General features: G+C 36.9%; 1 protein-coding gene across 3 annotated transcripts in view; it reads left to right on the forward strand.

Moving 5' to 3' along the window:
* The window catches only part of LOC124621758 (DENN domain-containing protein Crag), a 315,880-nt gene that overhangs the window by 134,474 nt on the left and 163,739 nt on the right, over positions 1–17,667 (forward strand). For 2 of the 3 annotated variants that reach the window (XM_047147171.1, XM_047147172.1), the window contains exons 18-20: positions 5,328–5,435; positions 11,278–11,418; positions 16,615–16,855. In XM_047147171.1, the coding sequence (XP_047003127.1) occupies positions 5,328–5,435; positions 11,278–11,418; positions 16,615–16,855 (490 nt within the window). The remainder of the gene's footprint in view (positions 1–5,327; positions 5,436–11,277; positions 11,419–16,614; positions 16,856–17,667) is intronic. The other variant, XM_047147173.1, reaches the window with a different exon arrangement.

A 17,667-nucleotide genomic window follows, 5' to 3' on the forward strand; every position in this document is an offset into this window, starting at 1 on the left:
AATGATCTACACTCTACAGAAGGTGCAATGTACATTGTGGTGGCTGGTGATTTGTGGAACAGAATGAAAAACATTTAGAATCGTTAATAATGTTATTGATATTGGCGCTTTCCTGATAGCTATATCATAGTAAACAGAAGTTAAACAAAAAGAGCCGCTAAATTGTAAGTATTGGTCACTAAATGATTCAATTTGAACACACAAAACTAATAAGAATATCTTCACTGTGATTAGCTTCAGCATAATGTAAATGGTTGTATGTAACAGTCAGAGTTGCTGAAGTATTTAAACCCACATCATATACACATTAACAGGAAGGTGGTTTTTGGCATAAACCCAATTCTAAATATTGTCATTTACCTTATACCATCATTAGTGTGACAGACTGTGAAATGTGAACATATTTTAGAAAATAGAACAGAAAGAGTAGTGAGATTCGTTCACAGACTGAAGAATAAAAACCTGTAACAATGATGGCACTTTTTACACAAATGATTATTGATATGATTCACACATGCAAGAGAAGAGTTTGGCTTTACAAATCAAAAGCACCTGACTGCACGTAATAATATCTTGTGAATGCTTTCAATGTTCAACACTACACTTGTTATAAAAGTTCTGAAGTCCAGTATCTCATTATTTTGCAGTCTGACACATGCTGCTTAAATCTACCCACTGCAGCAACTTCAAAAGATATTATTATTCAGTGTTTGTGATTCCATTTAAGTCATTGCCTCCCTTGTGCTGTTAACAATTAACAATACCAAGCTGACCAATGGTGTCCATTTCATCATTATAGAAGTTGGCTGTTAAATAATTGTAGGACCCTTGGTCGCCATTATACATGATGATGACATAATTCTGGAGCACTTTTGGCTGTACAAAAGTAATGTCTTCACATAACTGTATACCAGAGGCTTCCTCTAGGAAATATTTCCATTATTTCTTACCATGCACTCTTACAGAGAGCTCCACCAATAAAAAGGCACCAATTAAAAAGGTGTGCCAACAGGATGTTGCTTGTCTTTGAGGGTTCTCCTAATCTTATACACCTTTGGTCTATATACTGCCTCTATCCACCTGCCAGTGCTACTCTCTCTCTCTCTCTCTCTCTCTCTCTCTCTCTCTCTCTCTCTCTCTCTCTCTCAGTAAAACACTGCCATGGTTTGAGAGGGTCTTGTATTTTTAGTGTTCTGAGTGAATTCATTGAAAATTTCGTAAGGCAGGCATTCCATAGTATGCCTGGTCACTGTTGTGATCATAAGTATCACACCAAACTAAAAAAAAAAATAGAAAAGTATGTGATAGTGGAACACTGCTGTACAAAAGGACATAAAAATCTCCTCTGAAAATACAGAGATCCTATGTTGTGCCTTATTGTGCTGGGACTCTGTAATAAAAGAAGTGGTAGAAATCTGGATGTATTATTCCACCCTATTCAATATACAACGAAATTAAATACTAAGCAAATAAAGTACGTTCTAAGTATAAATATTCATCATTTTTGAACAACTTAACCCTTTCACAGCTATGCCTGTGTGCATGTGGATGGTAGTTGCTGCATGTCTCAGGTGCTGCACGCAAAAGAATACAGGTTTACTTTTCAATTTCACACGCCACACTTGTTTCAAATCATTCTTATGTTGCTTTTTCCTGATAAGTACTGTTCTTTGTTCGGTCTGGTTGCATCACTTTAATCTCATAAAAATTCCACTGTTGTACTGTGAAATTCATTATTGCTTTCCCAATGGGGTGTTTCCTGTGCAGCGTTTCCTGCCCACACTTCCCCACGTACTTTCTTAGTTAAAAAATAATTTATTCACCCTTCAGCCACGATAACTGCAGCCCATCTGTCCTGGGCGGGAATTGTGTTAAGATTATGGCCAGGTGGGCAGGGCCTCTCACCTGATATTGCCGGCTTGACCTATCTGACCTGTGGAAATTCTATGTAATTGTTTTTGTAAAACTGTAGGAAGTAATACATACGAGTTACATTTCCTTTGTATGACTTTACAAAAAGAAAAGAAAGAGGAAAAAAGAATCGACTATGAGAAAGTCTGTTTCTGCCACCGTGCACATGTCTTGTACCTGCTTTCCTGGCATTGCAGCGAAAGGGATATTTTTCATAATTACAAACAAAATACTTTTTACTTATCTTCCTCTATCGCTTCGCTTTCTGCTCATTTCTTTGGCAAAGCTTGGATTAGTTATGTGATGAATGAAACACATTTCTTTGCCATTCTAATTATTTATTAACATCAGATTGACTGTTCACAACACAGCTTCTGGAGAGAAGTGAGACAAATGAAAGACATCTTCAGATGAGTGGCATTGCATCTTTCAAGCTATGTTTCTTTACAGGTCAAAAGCTACACACAGACACTCTGAACCTGTGTGCAATGTCCATATTTAAAATCTCACATTTCTCATGAGAATTTTCGCAAGGCAAACTTTTTTAGTTACAGCAATTTTATAATCAACACATTAATTTTTGTGAAACTGTATGTTTAAAAAAACCATAGAGTTATGGTTACAGAAATATAGTAACTTTTGGAAAAAGAAAATTATTCTTTCAAAAGTGAAGTAAAGAAGGTTTCAATTTAGGTATGTCAAGGTTAATACAAATGACATTCCTCTTGTACAAATTTTAGGCCATACATGGTTTGTAGGTATTGTAATTTTATCAAATTTCTGTAAATAAAATGGCTTTAATGAAACTAACTACACTATTACGATTAGAAAACTGATAAATAAATTCTGAATAATGAAATGTAATGCGAAACATTTTGAATAAAATGAAGGTAAATACACAGGAAAAATTTAAGACCACAAAAGAACAAAGACAACAACTGGATGAAGAGGAGAAAGAAGATTTACACAGAAACATAGAAGCGGTCACAGATGCAATTATTAAAGAGGGGATTAAAGTTTTGCAGTCACATTTACAGAATGAATACCAATAAGCTAATGAAGAAAATTTTTAATTTCATTTCCAAATTAAGACACACCATGCGATGGCTGGAAGAGACAAGAAGGCATTTGAGAAAACTTAATGTCACAGAAAACACCTTAAATGACAGGGAACATTTCAAGCTAATGATCATACAGCCAAATTTCATATGCACAACAAGAGCCAAAATGTAAGAAGGTGATGTCAGATAAACAGAGGCAGGCCACCAGCCAGTGCATAAGTAGTTCTGGGAAGATAAGAAGAAAAAGATTTTGCCGAAATCTTGGGTTCTAAGCAGTCTAAAATTGCCTCCCTGCCCGTAGTACACACACACACACACACACACACACACACACACACACACACACCACACTATTTCTGGAACGTATTGATTACATGTTACTTATAAAATACCAGAAAATAAATATATAATTTTATTCATTATTTGGGTCATTAGTTCCCCTTTTTATTTTTGACTATTACCTATATTTTAAATAAATGATACGATGCCAAACCATCATTACTATATGTTCAACATACATGTTGAACTAGTTATGGCACTGCTTGTTAAAATAATTATTTACATGTGATCACATTTACTGTGTAGTTCAGATACGAGTTAGTATTGAGAATGCCTTATAAACACTGATATAGACTACTACAAAAATCAAAATTTTCCTACCCATTGTTAAAAGTTCATAGTGCGTCAGCAAATCTAACAGAGGTAGTGTCTATAATCTTACTGGAGTGTGGGACAGGTTGTTAGAAATGGGGCCTTCACAAAGGATCATAAGTAAAAACTTGATTTCAAGGGGAAGTGGTGAGACTGCAAGCAGTCCACAGTTTTCTCCTTACCCTGCAAAGCTGCCCTGTTGGATAACAAAGGCTGCACTCGCAACCTTGTCCATTTGCACACGCAAATCTCATTCTTGGTGCTGTCATTCTGTCAATAATAAGCTAAGCCATTATTTTATAAAACACACACACACACACACACACACACACACACACACACACACACACACACACACACACAGGTCTTGTCCTGGTAGTCAATAAGTTGCTGATGAAAATATAGTGCACATCTTCCATAGCTTGAGTTTTATCGCCAGACATTATGTAGCTTGAACACTGAGAGAGTTTTGTAACAGAGTTTGTCTCCGTAAGGAAATTCTTACCTCAGTAGTATTCACGTGATGTATGCTGCAAGGTTTCCTGTGTGAGATGATGAACACATCCAGATGCTATGGCACATACTCCCAGAAGAAATTTTTTCTGCTGCTCTTGGAGTTGCTGATTCTACAATTATTAGTGATTTACCTGTGCTCTTAACTGACACAAATTGATTTGATGATAGCAGACCATTGAATATTGCAGATTTCGATACTCACATCTTACAGACTTTTGAGACTTGTTTTATGTATGCATGAAAGTTCCGTTCTTTCACACAAGTCACAATTTTGTAATGAACAAACATGATTATGCTATAGTAGGTTCACTGATTTATTTGTCCAATTACCTGCTGAAGAGTTTGTGTTCATGTAGACTTGCATTACTGTCTGACCGGGTCAAACACTAGGTGCCCACTGGCAGTTCTCTGTAGGTAGTGTCACAGTGCTGCAGGTAAATTGTTGGAATGATGTTGCTGGTTCTAGTGTGTGGTTGTTCGGCTGGTGTAGAGACTATCTGCCCTGCCCCCCATTTTATTATATTGTGGTTATTTCCTGTTTATCATTTATTACTTTATTTTCCTCTCTTTCTTTTGTTCTTTTTATTCTTTAACTGAATTATTCTTTTCTCTTTTAATTGTGTTTTGCTTTGGTAATCCAAGTTTACTTCTCCCTCTGTCCTTTCTGTTATTTTGTACTGAAGCTTGCACCAACCTTCTTAATTTACTTTATTTTACATCCAGCTCACTCTGACATTTTTTGTTAATCATTGCCTCCCTTCCTCCCTACAAATAGTGGGTCATTGTTGGCAAACCCAAGTGCGCACGCGCGCGTGCGCACACACACACACACACACACACACACACACACACACACACACACACACACTATTGCTATTAGGACTCTCTCTTTCTTTCCTCAAATGCCTTTTATCTCCTTGTAGAACAACCACAGCGTAATTAAATTAGACATCCCACTGTGTATTGTGATTCTGTATGAGTCCTCAAAAGGCTTACGAAAATGTAATCTTGAAATATTTGTGGTAGCACTGTAGTTTTGGCAATAATCCTTGGTTGTATGAATGTGGCTGTTCTGTAGTTTTATGCAGTTTTATTTCATTTCATTTCTCTGCACACTAGTTGTTGTAGTACTTTTCTTCTTCGTGCACTGCTGATTCAGTATTGTAGCTGGCTTCTTCTATTGCTTAGGCAACCAGACAGATACCGACACAGGATACAACAGCTCAAGTGTCAGTGTCAATGCACGTGAAGTTCAGCCTGCAGTGACTTCAGATACGCAAACAGAACTTGTTGGTGGTATGTGTAGTTGACTTTGGAAGCTTTTCTGAGTATGTAGCAATATAGTTAATTAACTTAGCATTGCTATTTCTGTTGTAAAATAAATTAACCCTAGTTATCAGTGTAAGTAAAATCATGTATAATTTGCTCTGGGTATAAATTTTTTGTCAGTCTGTTTTTGCTGCATTGTATGATATGTCATTACTTGGTCTCTTAATTATAAATTCTTCAGCATGCTTATATTCTTTCCTTTGATTCATTTTATTCATGTGTGATAAACTAATTTAACTGAGCCTGTGTGCATTATGCTGTCTAGTTATTTACTAAGGACAAAATGGGAATGGGGTAGGGGGATAAATTTAAAACAAATTGTAACAACTAAGAATATTACTGTAATGTTCTAATTGTATGTTGTTTTGTATCTCCACATGACTGACTGATGTTTCAGTTCAGTACTAGGTAGATATTTTTACTTGCAGACTCATTCTCATAGGTGCTTATAATCTGTTCAGATATCTTTTTTATATAATACTTTGAAAATAAGTGAGATGGATATGGATATATATTTCTTGATTTTCTAAGAACAGATAGGGGAAGTGGTTATGTAGCTTCAGAAAAATTGTTTAAATTACATAAAAGCAATTGTGAAATGGGAATTCTAATTTAAGAATTTAGTAGAACATGCAGTTTAAAGCAGTTTTATTTACTCATACAGCTCAAGGTCTGACACAAGGCTTTCTTATTGTCAACATTCGGGCAATGTCTCTGTCAGGTGTCTTAACTATAACTTCTCATTTCTGTGACAGATGAGTAAATGTGCAGTGTACTCATGCTTGTGTTGCTGTTGTTATGATGTCGACTGTGATGGTAGAAGAGAGAGGGTTCAGATGTAAGCTAGCATATATCCGATTCCTATCAAATAGCACCAAGACAGAAGCTTAGTGTTCACAACCCAAGGACATATCACCATCAATAGTGTTGCATAGTCTCATTTCTTGAGACACTGCAAAAAGGTTTGGAATTTGGGGTCTTTACCTGTATCAGAATAACAAAGTGACTGACAATTGAACATGATAAAATCAAATCAACAGTCACATCAGTGGCTGTAATTGTTGTCGCAGAGTAATATGACAATAGCGAACAAAACAGACGGCACAATCAAACTTTGTTCGCTGGTTATTTGTTGCAGTGGTAGCTCCTTTGTGAACCATTGTCATTCACTTTGTTATTGTGATCTGTTTATAATACAGGTCTTTGGCACAAGATCTGGTGATTTTCTAGCAACTCCTTTCCTACCAATGCTGCCCAGATATTGGCAGTGAAAATTTTTTCAGCATTTCAAATTAAAGCAATTACTTTTGAGTCTTGTGCCACCTCACTGGTGTGCATTAGCTGCTTCAGTTTTAGGAGCAGTTACATATTACAGTCCTCACTTAAGATAGTTATATTGGAGTAGGAATTAAAGTTAGGGAGAAGAAATGCAAACTTTGAAATTTGCCAGTGACATTGTAATACTGGCAAAAACAGCAAATGACTTGAAAGAGCTGTTAAATGAAATGGAGAGTGTCTTGAAAGGAGGATGTAAGATAAACATCAACAAAAGCAAAACAAGGATAGTGGAATGTAGTCATATTAAATCATATAATGCCGAGGGAATTAATTAGGAAAAGAGACACTTAAAGTAGATGAGTTTTGCTATATGGGACACAAAATAACTGAGGACAGCCAAAGTAGAAAGGATATAAAATGTAGATTGACAACGGCAAGAAAAGCATTTTCGAAGAAGATAAATTTTTAACATTGAATATAGATTTAAGTGTTGAGAATTCCATAAGCTTTTGAAATGTAACACTACAAAAGAATGCTGAAGATTAGCGTGGTAGATTGCATAACTAATGAGGAGGTATGAATAGAAATAGGGAGTAAAGAAATTTGTGGCACAGCTTGACTAAAAGAAGGGATTGGTTGATAGGACACATTGGCACATTGTCCAAGGATCACCAATTTAGTATTTCAGGTAAGTGTGGCAGGTTAAAAACCGGAAAGCAAGACCAACAGACAAATACAGTGAGCAGATTAAGAAGGATGCAGGTTACAGTAGGGTCACTCTGTGTCAGCTCTCCTAGGCTTCCCTGCTCAACTATCACAGATTTTGACAAAAGTTTATGGAACATTGGTAAATTTTAACATTTGTCGAAGTGATGGTCACCTTGTACAACTGGACACTTTCTCTTAAGAATAATAATGAAGAGAATTTTACAGGATAAGTTCAAACTTGAATATTTTGTTAAAACACAAAAAAATGTGGTATTTTCAACCTGATTTTGCAAACAACTGTGTTCTATGAAACTTTTCAAACTGTCTTCTTTAGAAAGACCATGGATTTAACCACCTAAAAAAGTATGTTTGATTATCCAAAGTGAGCTAACAGTGCTAGATAATTTGAATCAAACTTGTTCAGGAAAAACACGGCATGAAAAAATGTAAAGTTTGGCTTCTCACACCCGTTAGAGTAAACGTATGCTGAACATAAAACTTAATATGCCGTAGCCTGGTAGTACAAGGATGTTGAATACAAAATTTCACTCACCTGCTATTTTGCAAGAAGCTACAAATGCATCAAAAAGATGACAGTTTTTATGAAAAGGGGAAAATAGTGTATATTCAATACTTCTTTTTCATATTCCATTTTCTGTTATTACTTCAAAACCAGTCGCATCCGAAACAAAGTGTTTTAAACCCCACAAAACAGTGGGTTTAATTTCCACCATGGGCCAACAATGCTACATAAATTGAGGCAAAATAGTCCTACAAATCACTCTGCAAATGAAAACTTTGGGTTCTTGTACCTTGTTGATTAAAGACATTATAAACATGAAACTTTTCAGACAACAACTTAGTGACATAAGGTTTTCCCAGATAAAATGCCATTCATGTACTGGTTTCTAAATTTCTCAAAATCAGTTAAAACTTAATTTTTGTAAAAATTATAAAAATAGATCACATTCAGTGTGCTTTCTGTGAATCTATTTTATGTAATTGATCTGAAGCTAACCACAGTTGGACAAAGCATGTTTTCAAGCATTCAGAAAATTGCGTCTAATTTTCCGCTGTTCGCTAACATAGCAGAAAATGATGGCAAATCGTAGTAAATGGACCGCAGAAACATCCTATATTGCAGCGACCTGTTGTCCATGTTTTGTTGCTTGTGGTTTTTATTTTTAAAGTGATGAGTAATATATTTCTATATTGCATTGCTCCATGGTGACATTGTCACTAATGGCTGCAGAACATGACCAAGCAACCCCTTTCCAATAGGGTCATGCCTGATAGCCATCCAAAATACCTTATCTGTGATCCTCAAATCTGTAGAAGTATCTCACATATGTGGCAAGCAAAAAGTAATATAAATTTTTATTTTAAATTTATCAACTTTGCGGTTTTTATTTAATTCGAAATTTTTGAACCATTTTCTGCTGTTCTTTTTCTGGAAATTGATACTGTCAGCCAGATGATGATATTGTAGGAACAGAACGTGTGAAAACGAGATGTTGTTGTGTTACCCAACAAGCATCTTGTTTCTAGTGCCAATAAAATGAATGAGCTGGGCCTTGAGGATGCATAAATTTTATCAGTGCATCATTTCGTTCAGTTGATCTCAGTAATGTTGCACTGTTCAGAAGTTTAAAATCAAAATTGATATTGTTGTTTGCTTGGCACATACAAGAGATACTCCTACATATTTTAGAATTGGAGATAAGGTATTTATCAAGTGACTTTATAAGCAGACAGGCTGTACCACAGCAGGGCTTTAGAACCTAAGTTAAGAAATGAAATTGGAGGCTTGGGAACTTGAATGAAGAAACCCACCTAAGGCCGGTATTACACAGCTGTCAGACTTGACCCCTATTGCAATGGGGTTGCTGGTTCATGTTCTGCAGCCATTCCTGACGGTTTCACCATGGATCAATGCAATGCAGTGAGATATTGCTTCCCAACTTAAAAATAAAAACCACATGCAACAAAACATGGACAACAGGTGGCCGCAGTGTAGCCTGTTGGTGTGGTACATTCCATCACATTTGCCATCATTTCCATGTTTGTTAGTGGACATTGGAAAATCACATGTGATTTCCAACTGTGGTTAGTTTGAATTCAGTTTTATAAAACAGATTTACTAAAAGCAAATTGAATATGATCTATTTTTGGAATTTTTACAAAAATCAAGTTTTAACTGATTTTGTGGAAATTTAGAAAGCAGTAAGTGAATGACATTTTATCTGGGAAAACATTATGTTACTAAGTTGTCTCCAAAGTTTCATGTTTGTAATCAACAAGATATAGAAACTTTATTTGCAGAGTGATTTTTCCAACCAGTTTGCCTCAGTTTACTAAGCATTGTTAGCCCATGTTTGAAATTAAATCAACTGTTTTGTGGGGGGGGGGGGGGGGGCTGAAAATACATTATTTTGGATGAGACTGGTTTTGAAATTGTAATAGAAAATGGAATTTGAAAAACAAGTATCGGATATTCACTGTTTCTACCTTTTCATAAAAATTGTCATATTTTTGATGAGTTTGTAGAATATTAAAAAATAGATGAATAAAATTTTGTGCTCCACATCCTTGTGCTACAGAGCTGTTGTGTATTAATTATCATGTTCAATGTGCATTTACTGTACAAGATATAAGAATCCAAAATTTACATTGTTTTCATGCTGCAGTTTTCGTGGACAACTTTGATTCAAATTATCTAGCATAGTTAATGTGCGTTGGGTAATCAAATACACTTTTTAGGTGGTTAAAACAATGGTCTTCCTAATGAGCCCAGTTTGAAAAGTTTTATGGAACACAGTGGTTTACAAAATCAGGTTGAAAATACCACATTTTTTGTTCTTACAAAATATTCAAGTTTGCACGGATTTTATTCAGTATGGCAAAGTGTTACATAAATGAAGCTTTATCTTTGAGACCCTTGTGGTGTTAGGTTACTGCACACCAAGTTTCACCTATAATCTTTGAGATGTTATCAGCAAAACGTTTAAATTTTTGATGACTTTGTCTAAATTTTTCTGAGTGTATATGTCTGGTAAAATTCTTTTCATCATCATTATTATTATTATTATTATTATTATTAAGAAAATGTGTCTAGTTGTACAAGGTGTTCAAATTTGATATCTTTCAACAACATATTGCATGAAACATAACAGCTCAAATTCACCAGAAATTCATGCTCGCTCTGTGTAAAGTCATGCACAGAGTCAAACAAGTGACTATATCTTGGCCAGTATTGCTTTGACACATGTTAAACTTTACCAATATTCATCAGACACATGTGCAAATGTTGACATATAATTTCGTCGAAATCCATGATGATCGAGTGGGGAAAATGTTCAAAGTTAGGCTATTTGACATGGAATGACCCAGTAGTTATTCGGAGATGAGTCTTGCATAGGACAGAGTAGCATCAAGAGGTGCATAAAACCAGTCTTTGGACTGAAGACCACTACAACAAACAAATACCCTTCATATCTTTTGTCATGTGATGTTGGAATGTAAATGCAGGAGAAAGAAAAGTGTTGTATACCAAACAGTTGCTATTATACTCTACATATTTTATACAATCAGGAATTCACAGCAGATATGCAAGTTTGAATGTGAATAGAACAGTCGGGAAGTGAAGGGGACAGAAATTACTGCATCAATAATTTTAGCTAGTAGCAAGTAGAAGACTAAATAAAACTGTGCTTAAGCATGAATTCCTTGTATCTCTTTTTTAATTACATATTTGTAATTGTAATAAATAGACAAGTGTTCAGAAGATACACTGTTGAAGTTGTGGCATGTATATTGCTTACAGATGTTAAATGTGCGAGCAAGGCAAACCCTTCTGACTCAGGCTTCGCACAATTTGACCGCTTCCGCTCACGTCACGGCAGCATTGTGAGACCCTCAGGCACTTCCTTGCTTACACCAGTGCGTCCCCTGCATCAACAGCCATGTAAGTTATAATATGTGGCATTTCAACCAGCCACTGTAATTGAAAGTTGTTGTTGTAATTGAAAATTGGCAAGAAAGTTGAGTTTCCATTAGTGTATATTCACTATACAACATTTTAAATTGTGGCAATTTTAAATGTGTCTTGTGTGAAATCTGATATACTTTTTGCCATTTCAGAAAAGTCATTGTAAAAAACGAAAACATGGACCACAGTATGGTCAGATTGACAAATTTTCCCTATTCTTGCAAAAGTTAAAAATGTTTATTATATGCCTTGTAATCCACATGAAACAAAATTTCTCCTAATCGTAAAAACAAGTGAAAATAAACTCTATAACACTTAAGTTATAGGAGTAGATGAGAATGATACTTGGTAAGGGGAAGCTGGGGAAAGTATTTAATCAAAGGTACTTTTAGCTTGTCAAAAATATAGAAGTGCAGAAATGCACTGACAGGCCAAAATATGTTGAACACCTGCTTAATAACTTGTTGGCCAACCTTTGAAACGTGATACAGCAGCAATTCTGTGAGATGCAAATTCAGTATGTCTTTGACAGGTTTCTGGAGATATGTGGCAACCGATATCTATGCACAGGTAACAGGATTCCCATAAATTATGGGCTGGTGGCTTGGGGGTGTGGGAAAGGGGCCCAGTGGTTTCCCAAACGTGTTCCATGGGTTCACATCAGGCGAATTTGGTGACCAAGATATCAACATCAGTTCCTCAAGCCACAGTAGCATAGTTCTAGCCTTGTGGCATGGACACTCATGTATATTACTAAAGGTTTATTACAATAAGGCAAGTATTAAAACTAGAAACCGTTTATATGTGTTGAGATAGAGTAACTCGTGGTGCTCAAATTACCCAGACTACAGTCATCCAGGATTTGAGAATGAGAGCACTTATTGACTTACAACGAACTTTAAATATAATTTCATATATTTTACAAACTTTTACTCTGTGATACCCCCCCCTACCTCCCCCCCCCCCCCCCCCACATACACACACACACAAAATAATGAAAGGAAAAAAAAACGCTTGTTGCTCACTACATTTCGTGCAGTAAAACTTCAGTGTCAGGCATGACATTTTAATTTATTACTTCTTTACTACTTACTCTATTGACAGCACATTTTGCAGGCAGTATCCATGTATACCACTGAATGTATGCTACATAGTTCAGGAGGTAAAATATTTTACAGGAGATAGTTTTGATAAGTCGGTAAATTTCCATTAAAGAACAGAACATTTTTGATGCATCTTCATGGTTGGTAAGCTTGATTATTCCAAGGATTTATGAAGAATTCGGACAATATACAATGTACAGTTCGTTGTTGATGGCTGTCTGAATTGATAAATTGTCAACTGTGATTGACAATGGAGAAAACAGAGTTTCGTGCTGTTATTAAACATTTTCATTTGAAGGGTTGGACCGCCACACAAATCAAAACAGGCTACGATGAATTTCATGCGGGCTCTGCACCATCATTGAAGACCATTTACTTTTGGATTAATGAATTTAAACTTGGTCGGACAAGCACTGAAAACGAAGGGCACTCCGGCCCTTGAGTTGACGTCATCACGAAACCATTGACAAAAGCCATGATATGGTAGTGGAAGACCGCTGAATTGAAGTTCATGGTATTGCTGAGACTGTAGGCATCTCAACTGAGCAGTACATAATATGCTGCATGGAGAATTGGGTATGAAGAAGCTGTATGCGAGGTGGGTGCCACAATTGCTCAAGGCCAACTAAAAGCATATCCGAAACAACATTTCATTACGATGTCTGGCAATGTTAAATTGCAATCAGCAAGACTTTTTGCACAGATTTGTGACTGCTGATGAGACCTGGATCTATCATTGCCCACCAGATTCAAAATGACAGTCAAAACAATGGACAAAGGTGGGTGAAAGTGCACCAAAAAAGGCAAAGACCATTCTGTCAGCTAGTAAGGTGATGGCTGTACTCTTTTTGGGATCCCCAAGGAATAATGCTCATCGATTACTTTAAAAAGGCAGATCCATAACTGGATCATTTGAAATTTGTGTTGGGTGAAAAAAGACCAAGGAGGGCACCCAGAAAAGTTCTCTTTCACCATGATAATGCACACTCCCACACATCAGCAATAACAATGGTGAAAGTGCACCCTATTAACCTTAATTAGCCCCAAGTGACGTCTTCTTGTTCCCTAACCAGAGGCTTTGACTCACTGGGAAGAAATTTACATCAAATGAGAAAGTGATAGTTGCAGTCAATGAGTGTTTTACAGAGTTTGACAGAAAATATTTTTCCAATGGGATGAAAAAGTTGGAGGATACATGGACAAAGTGTGTATCCCTCAATGGAGTCTATGCGGAGAAGTAAGACGAGCTGTTTACAAAATCTGATCTATCAAACCGGTCTCATACATAGGTGTTCGCCCCTTTTAAAGAATCATGGCCTGGAGGTTTACTGGATCTACTAGAAGGTGCCATCACTGTCAGAGGGTGTCCAATAATGTTCACCTGTCCACAGCTTTCGTGACGCCACATTTGATTGTTATCGCAGGTCCCATGGAAGTTAAGACGAATGAGTGCCCCCCCACCCCCCACCCTCCAGCATACCTCTGTCTCCACTGGCCTGCATCCACAGCAGCTGTTCATCTGGATAATGGTGTAGACACAACTATTATTGTGATGTAATAATAATGTTATTCATATAAACAAGAAACACTTTAGTACTGATTCGAGGTCCCAGCTCGATGATCCCATGCCCACTATAGGCATAATTAACTTTTTTGTTGCATCAATGAAGTAGCATCATAAAGTAAATGAGACTTGAAAAAGGCTCTGTTATAAGAACACATAAGTTGAACATGTGGGATAGAAGCAGGGGTGGGAAAAAATTATGATGAGGGGTCTGTATCAGTTGTGAAATGCCTTTGATATGGTTAATCTGTTGATCCAGGATCTTTTGTGGCGTTGAACCTAACTTACACTTCTAAAAATGTTTGACTACCAAAAATAACATACATAAGTGAAACACTGCAAAAATAAATAGAATACTTAAGTTAGAAAGTTGAATAATCAGAATGTGCATAAACAAATAATACCAAGTAAATGAATACTGGAGACTATTTTATAATAAAACTGTTTTCAAGAAAATGGAACTGGTAATAACCACAAAGAAGACACACATTTCATTCTTCAGACATATCACATAATAACTGTGAACTACTGTTTATTGGATACTCACATCGTTTGAGTATACAAAGCACAAATAAAGAAAGTACTGAATTCCAAATGCTATTCCATGAATGTGCCAGTTCAGTCACTGATATTAAGCATGTTGGGATACAATCAGATGTATTATCAAAAAACATCAAAGACACTACATGCAATCTTCCAGAGTGTGTCACAAACGAAATCCTGGCAATGTGTAGTCTGTCAAAAATGACCCATAAGGCAAAGATACAGGGAATGGCCAAATAATGTGAACACCTGTACTTATTTGGGAATCATTTAGTAATAATAAGGGGTTGGACCTCCATTTGCCCGTAATACAGCTGCGACTCTTCTTGGAATACTGGTATATAATGATTGTATAGTCCTCAGTGGAATGTTGTGCCACTCTTTGATCAGAACCTCTTCTAACTCCTGTAGTGAAGAGGAAGGCGGAAATCAGCTCCGCAGTCTGCGCTTCAGTACCGCCCGAAAGGGCTCGATAATGTTCAAGTCTGGGGACTGTGTTGGCCAGGGAAGATGCTGCAGTTCAATTGCATGCTCCTCATACCATGATTGTACTTTCCTGGCTGTGTGAATTGTTGCATTATCGTCCTGAAATATGGCATCATTGTTGGGGAATAACATTTGAAACATGGGATGCACCTGATGACCCAAAATGTTCACATAATCATTGGATGTAACATGGCCTTTGAGAGTAATGATGGGACCAGCAGAATGCCATGATATGGCTGCCCACACCATCACACTTCCACCTCCACACTTAACTATTGGAATCAAGCAATCAGGATTGCAGGCTTCTTTTGGCGTTCTCCAGGCATAAACCTGGCCCAGTGTTGGAAATAACTAAAACATTGACTCATCGGACCATATGACATGTTTCTTCTGATCGGCTGTCCAGGATTTATGCTCCTGACACCCTGTTTTACACTTCATTGTGTTGGTTGTCATCACTGATGGTTTCAGTATAGCAGCTCACTCTGCAGTCACTTTAGCCAATGTAGTTTTGTGTTGTTTTGACACAATTCATGTGAGTGTATGGCAATCTCTGTCATTTAGTTTTGATTTGTGCCCACTGTTACGTTCATACAATGATGTCCTTCCATGTTTTGTGTAGGCTGTCATGCTGTTCAAACAGTTGCTCTTGAAACATTCAGTAAGTTGGCTGTCTTGGTTACTTATGCTCCAGCTAATCGAGCCTCCACATTCTGCCCTCTTTGGAACTCTGTTAGATCTTTTCATTGCACGTCAACCTCAGGCTCTGAATGCAAATACAAAATGTGCTCTACTCGTAAACAACCTCTACTAATGCGCAATTGGTACTGAACATGCACAGTCCAGCATGACACGTGCCGTACCTGCATTGTTGACCGTCAAACACAACCACCCCATTACTACCACTGTTCACGTTATTCTGCATATCCCCTGTATATTTACAGCAAAATTGAACATCGTGAAGTGAAGCAGCTAGTTGTATCTCTGTTTTATTAATGGCAGTTTATTGCAAGGGGTGTGTTGCTTGATGTTGGGTTATGTTGCGGAGCGCTCTGTAGCTAAGCAAATTCCCACAGGCATTAGTTGTGTGTTATCATTAACTCCCGTAGGTATAGTAAATAACACACGTAACTGTGTCATAATTGTAATTCAAAATCCTAGAACTTAAGTTTAGAATAAACACACATGCTTTCACAATGAAACTGTTGTATTAAATGTTTTTGATAGTCTTATTGGGTTAATTCTCTTCATTGTCTTTGATTATGTAACTTTCTACAATTTGCAAAATCAAGTCCAACCTACCACCCTATAAAGAAGTAATGCTGCAAATGTGCTGAGAACATTTAATACAACTGAGGTTAATTGGTTGAAATTTGGGATGCTAGAATGTGGAACCAGATAAATGTGTGCTCTATTGAAAGAAATGACAGTTATAAAATACTTTTTGTGCTAAAGTACATACATTGTTTTACACAGTTGAAAGCAGTGCTGGTCTATTGATGACTGGTTTGTACAATGGACCATCTTTGTCAGAAGAGGAGACAGACGTTTTTGACTCAGCTTTTGGAGGTGACTCCCCTACAGTAGGATCACAGAGGAGACGTGCTCGGAGTGGTAGTTGTTCTGAGTTTGTCTTCAATCTGCGACATCATGGTCAGCCTGCCAGCCCAAAGCCAAACCGAGCTTCTGAGACTGAGGCTTGGAAGCTTCTTAGCAGGTATTGTTGATACATTGCTCATTGCATTAATATGTTAGAAGTATACATAAGAAACAGTTCTTCTTATCAGTTGACACCAGAGCTGGGCAGTAAATCACACAAAAACATTACTATTCGAAACCAAGAAACCTTCTTTCAGTAAAACACTGACAATCGTCACAATAAACAATATGAATTCAACATTAAACAGTACTGTTACTCAGCATAGTCAGTCGAGGGAAACAACAGAAATTGCCTAAGAGTGAATTTAATAAAGAAATTATTATAGTACGACAATCGAGAATCTTACAATTTAAGAATAGGTGAGAGAGCAACAAATCTGAGACAAAATTTGGAATACCAACCATATGGAAAGGATACACTGCTACTCACCACACAGAGAAGGCACACAGTGAAAAAGAATGCTAAAAATATTTCAGCTTGTAGACAAAGCCCTTTTTCAGAAGTAGAAAACTCACCCGCATTCACACACACATGACCACTGTCTCCAGGCACTAATGCCCTACTGTCACCGGACTTTCCATTTTCTGGCAATATTTGAAGTAACTAATTAGCATAATGTAGGGTCAGAACTGTTATGGGGACAAGTGCATGTTGCAGACCAAGTTCCCATTTGTAAAATTGTGAAGTACTGATGCTGGAGGAAGAATAATCTTTTCCAAATGGTATTATGCATCCTGTTTGACAGTTTTGTGATTATGTAGGAAGTTAAGTTTTGCAGCAGTGGCGATAATGAAGCTATTGATTTTAAATCCAGGTGTGTTGAGGAGAAACATTGTCTGATGATGGCAGTGTTGTAGAGTTTGCGAGGT

Source organism: Schistocerca americana, chromosome 7, assembly GCF_021461395.2.
Source record: "Schistocerca americana isolate TAMUIC-IGC-003095 chromosome 7, iqSchAmer2.1, whole genome shotgun sequence".
In the NCBI taxonomy this organism is placed as follows: domain Eukaryota; kingdom Metazoa; phylum Arthropoda; class Insecta; order Orthoptera; family Acrididae; genus Schistocerca; species Schistocerca americana.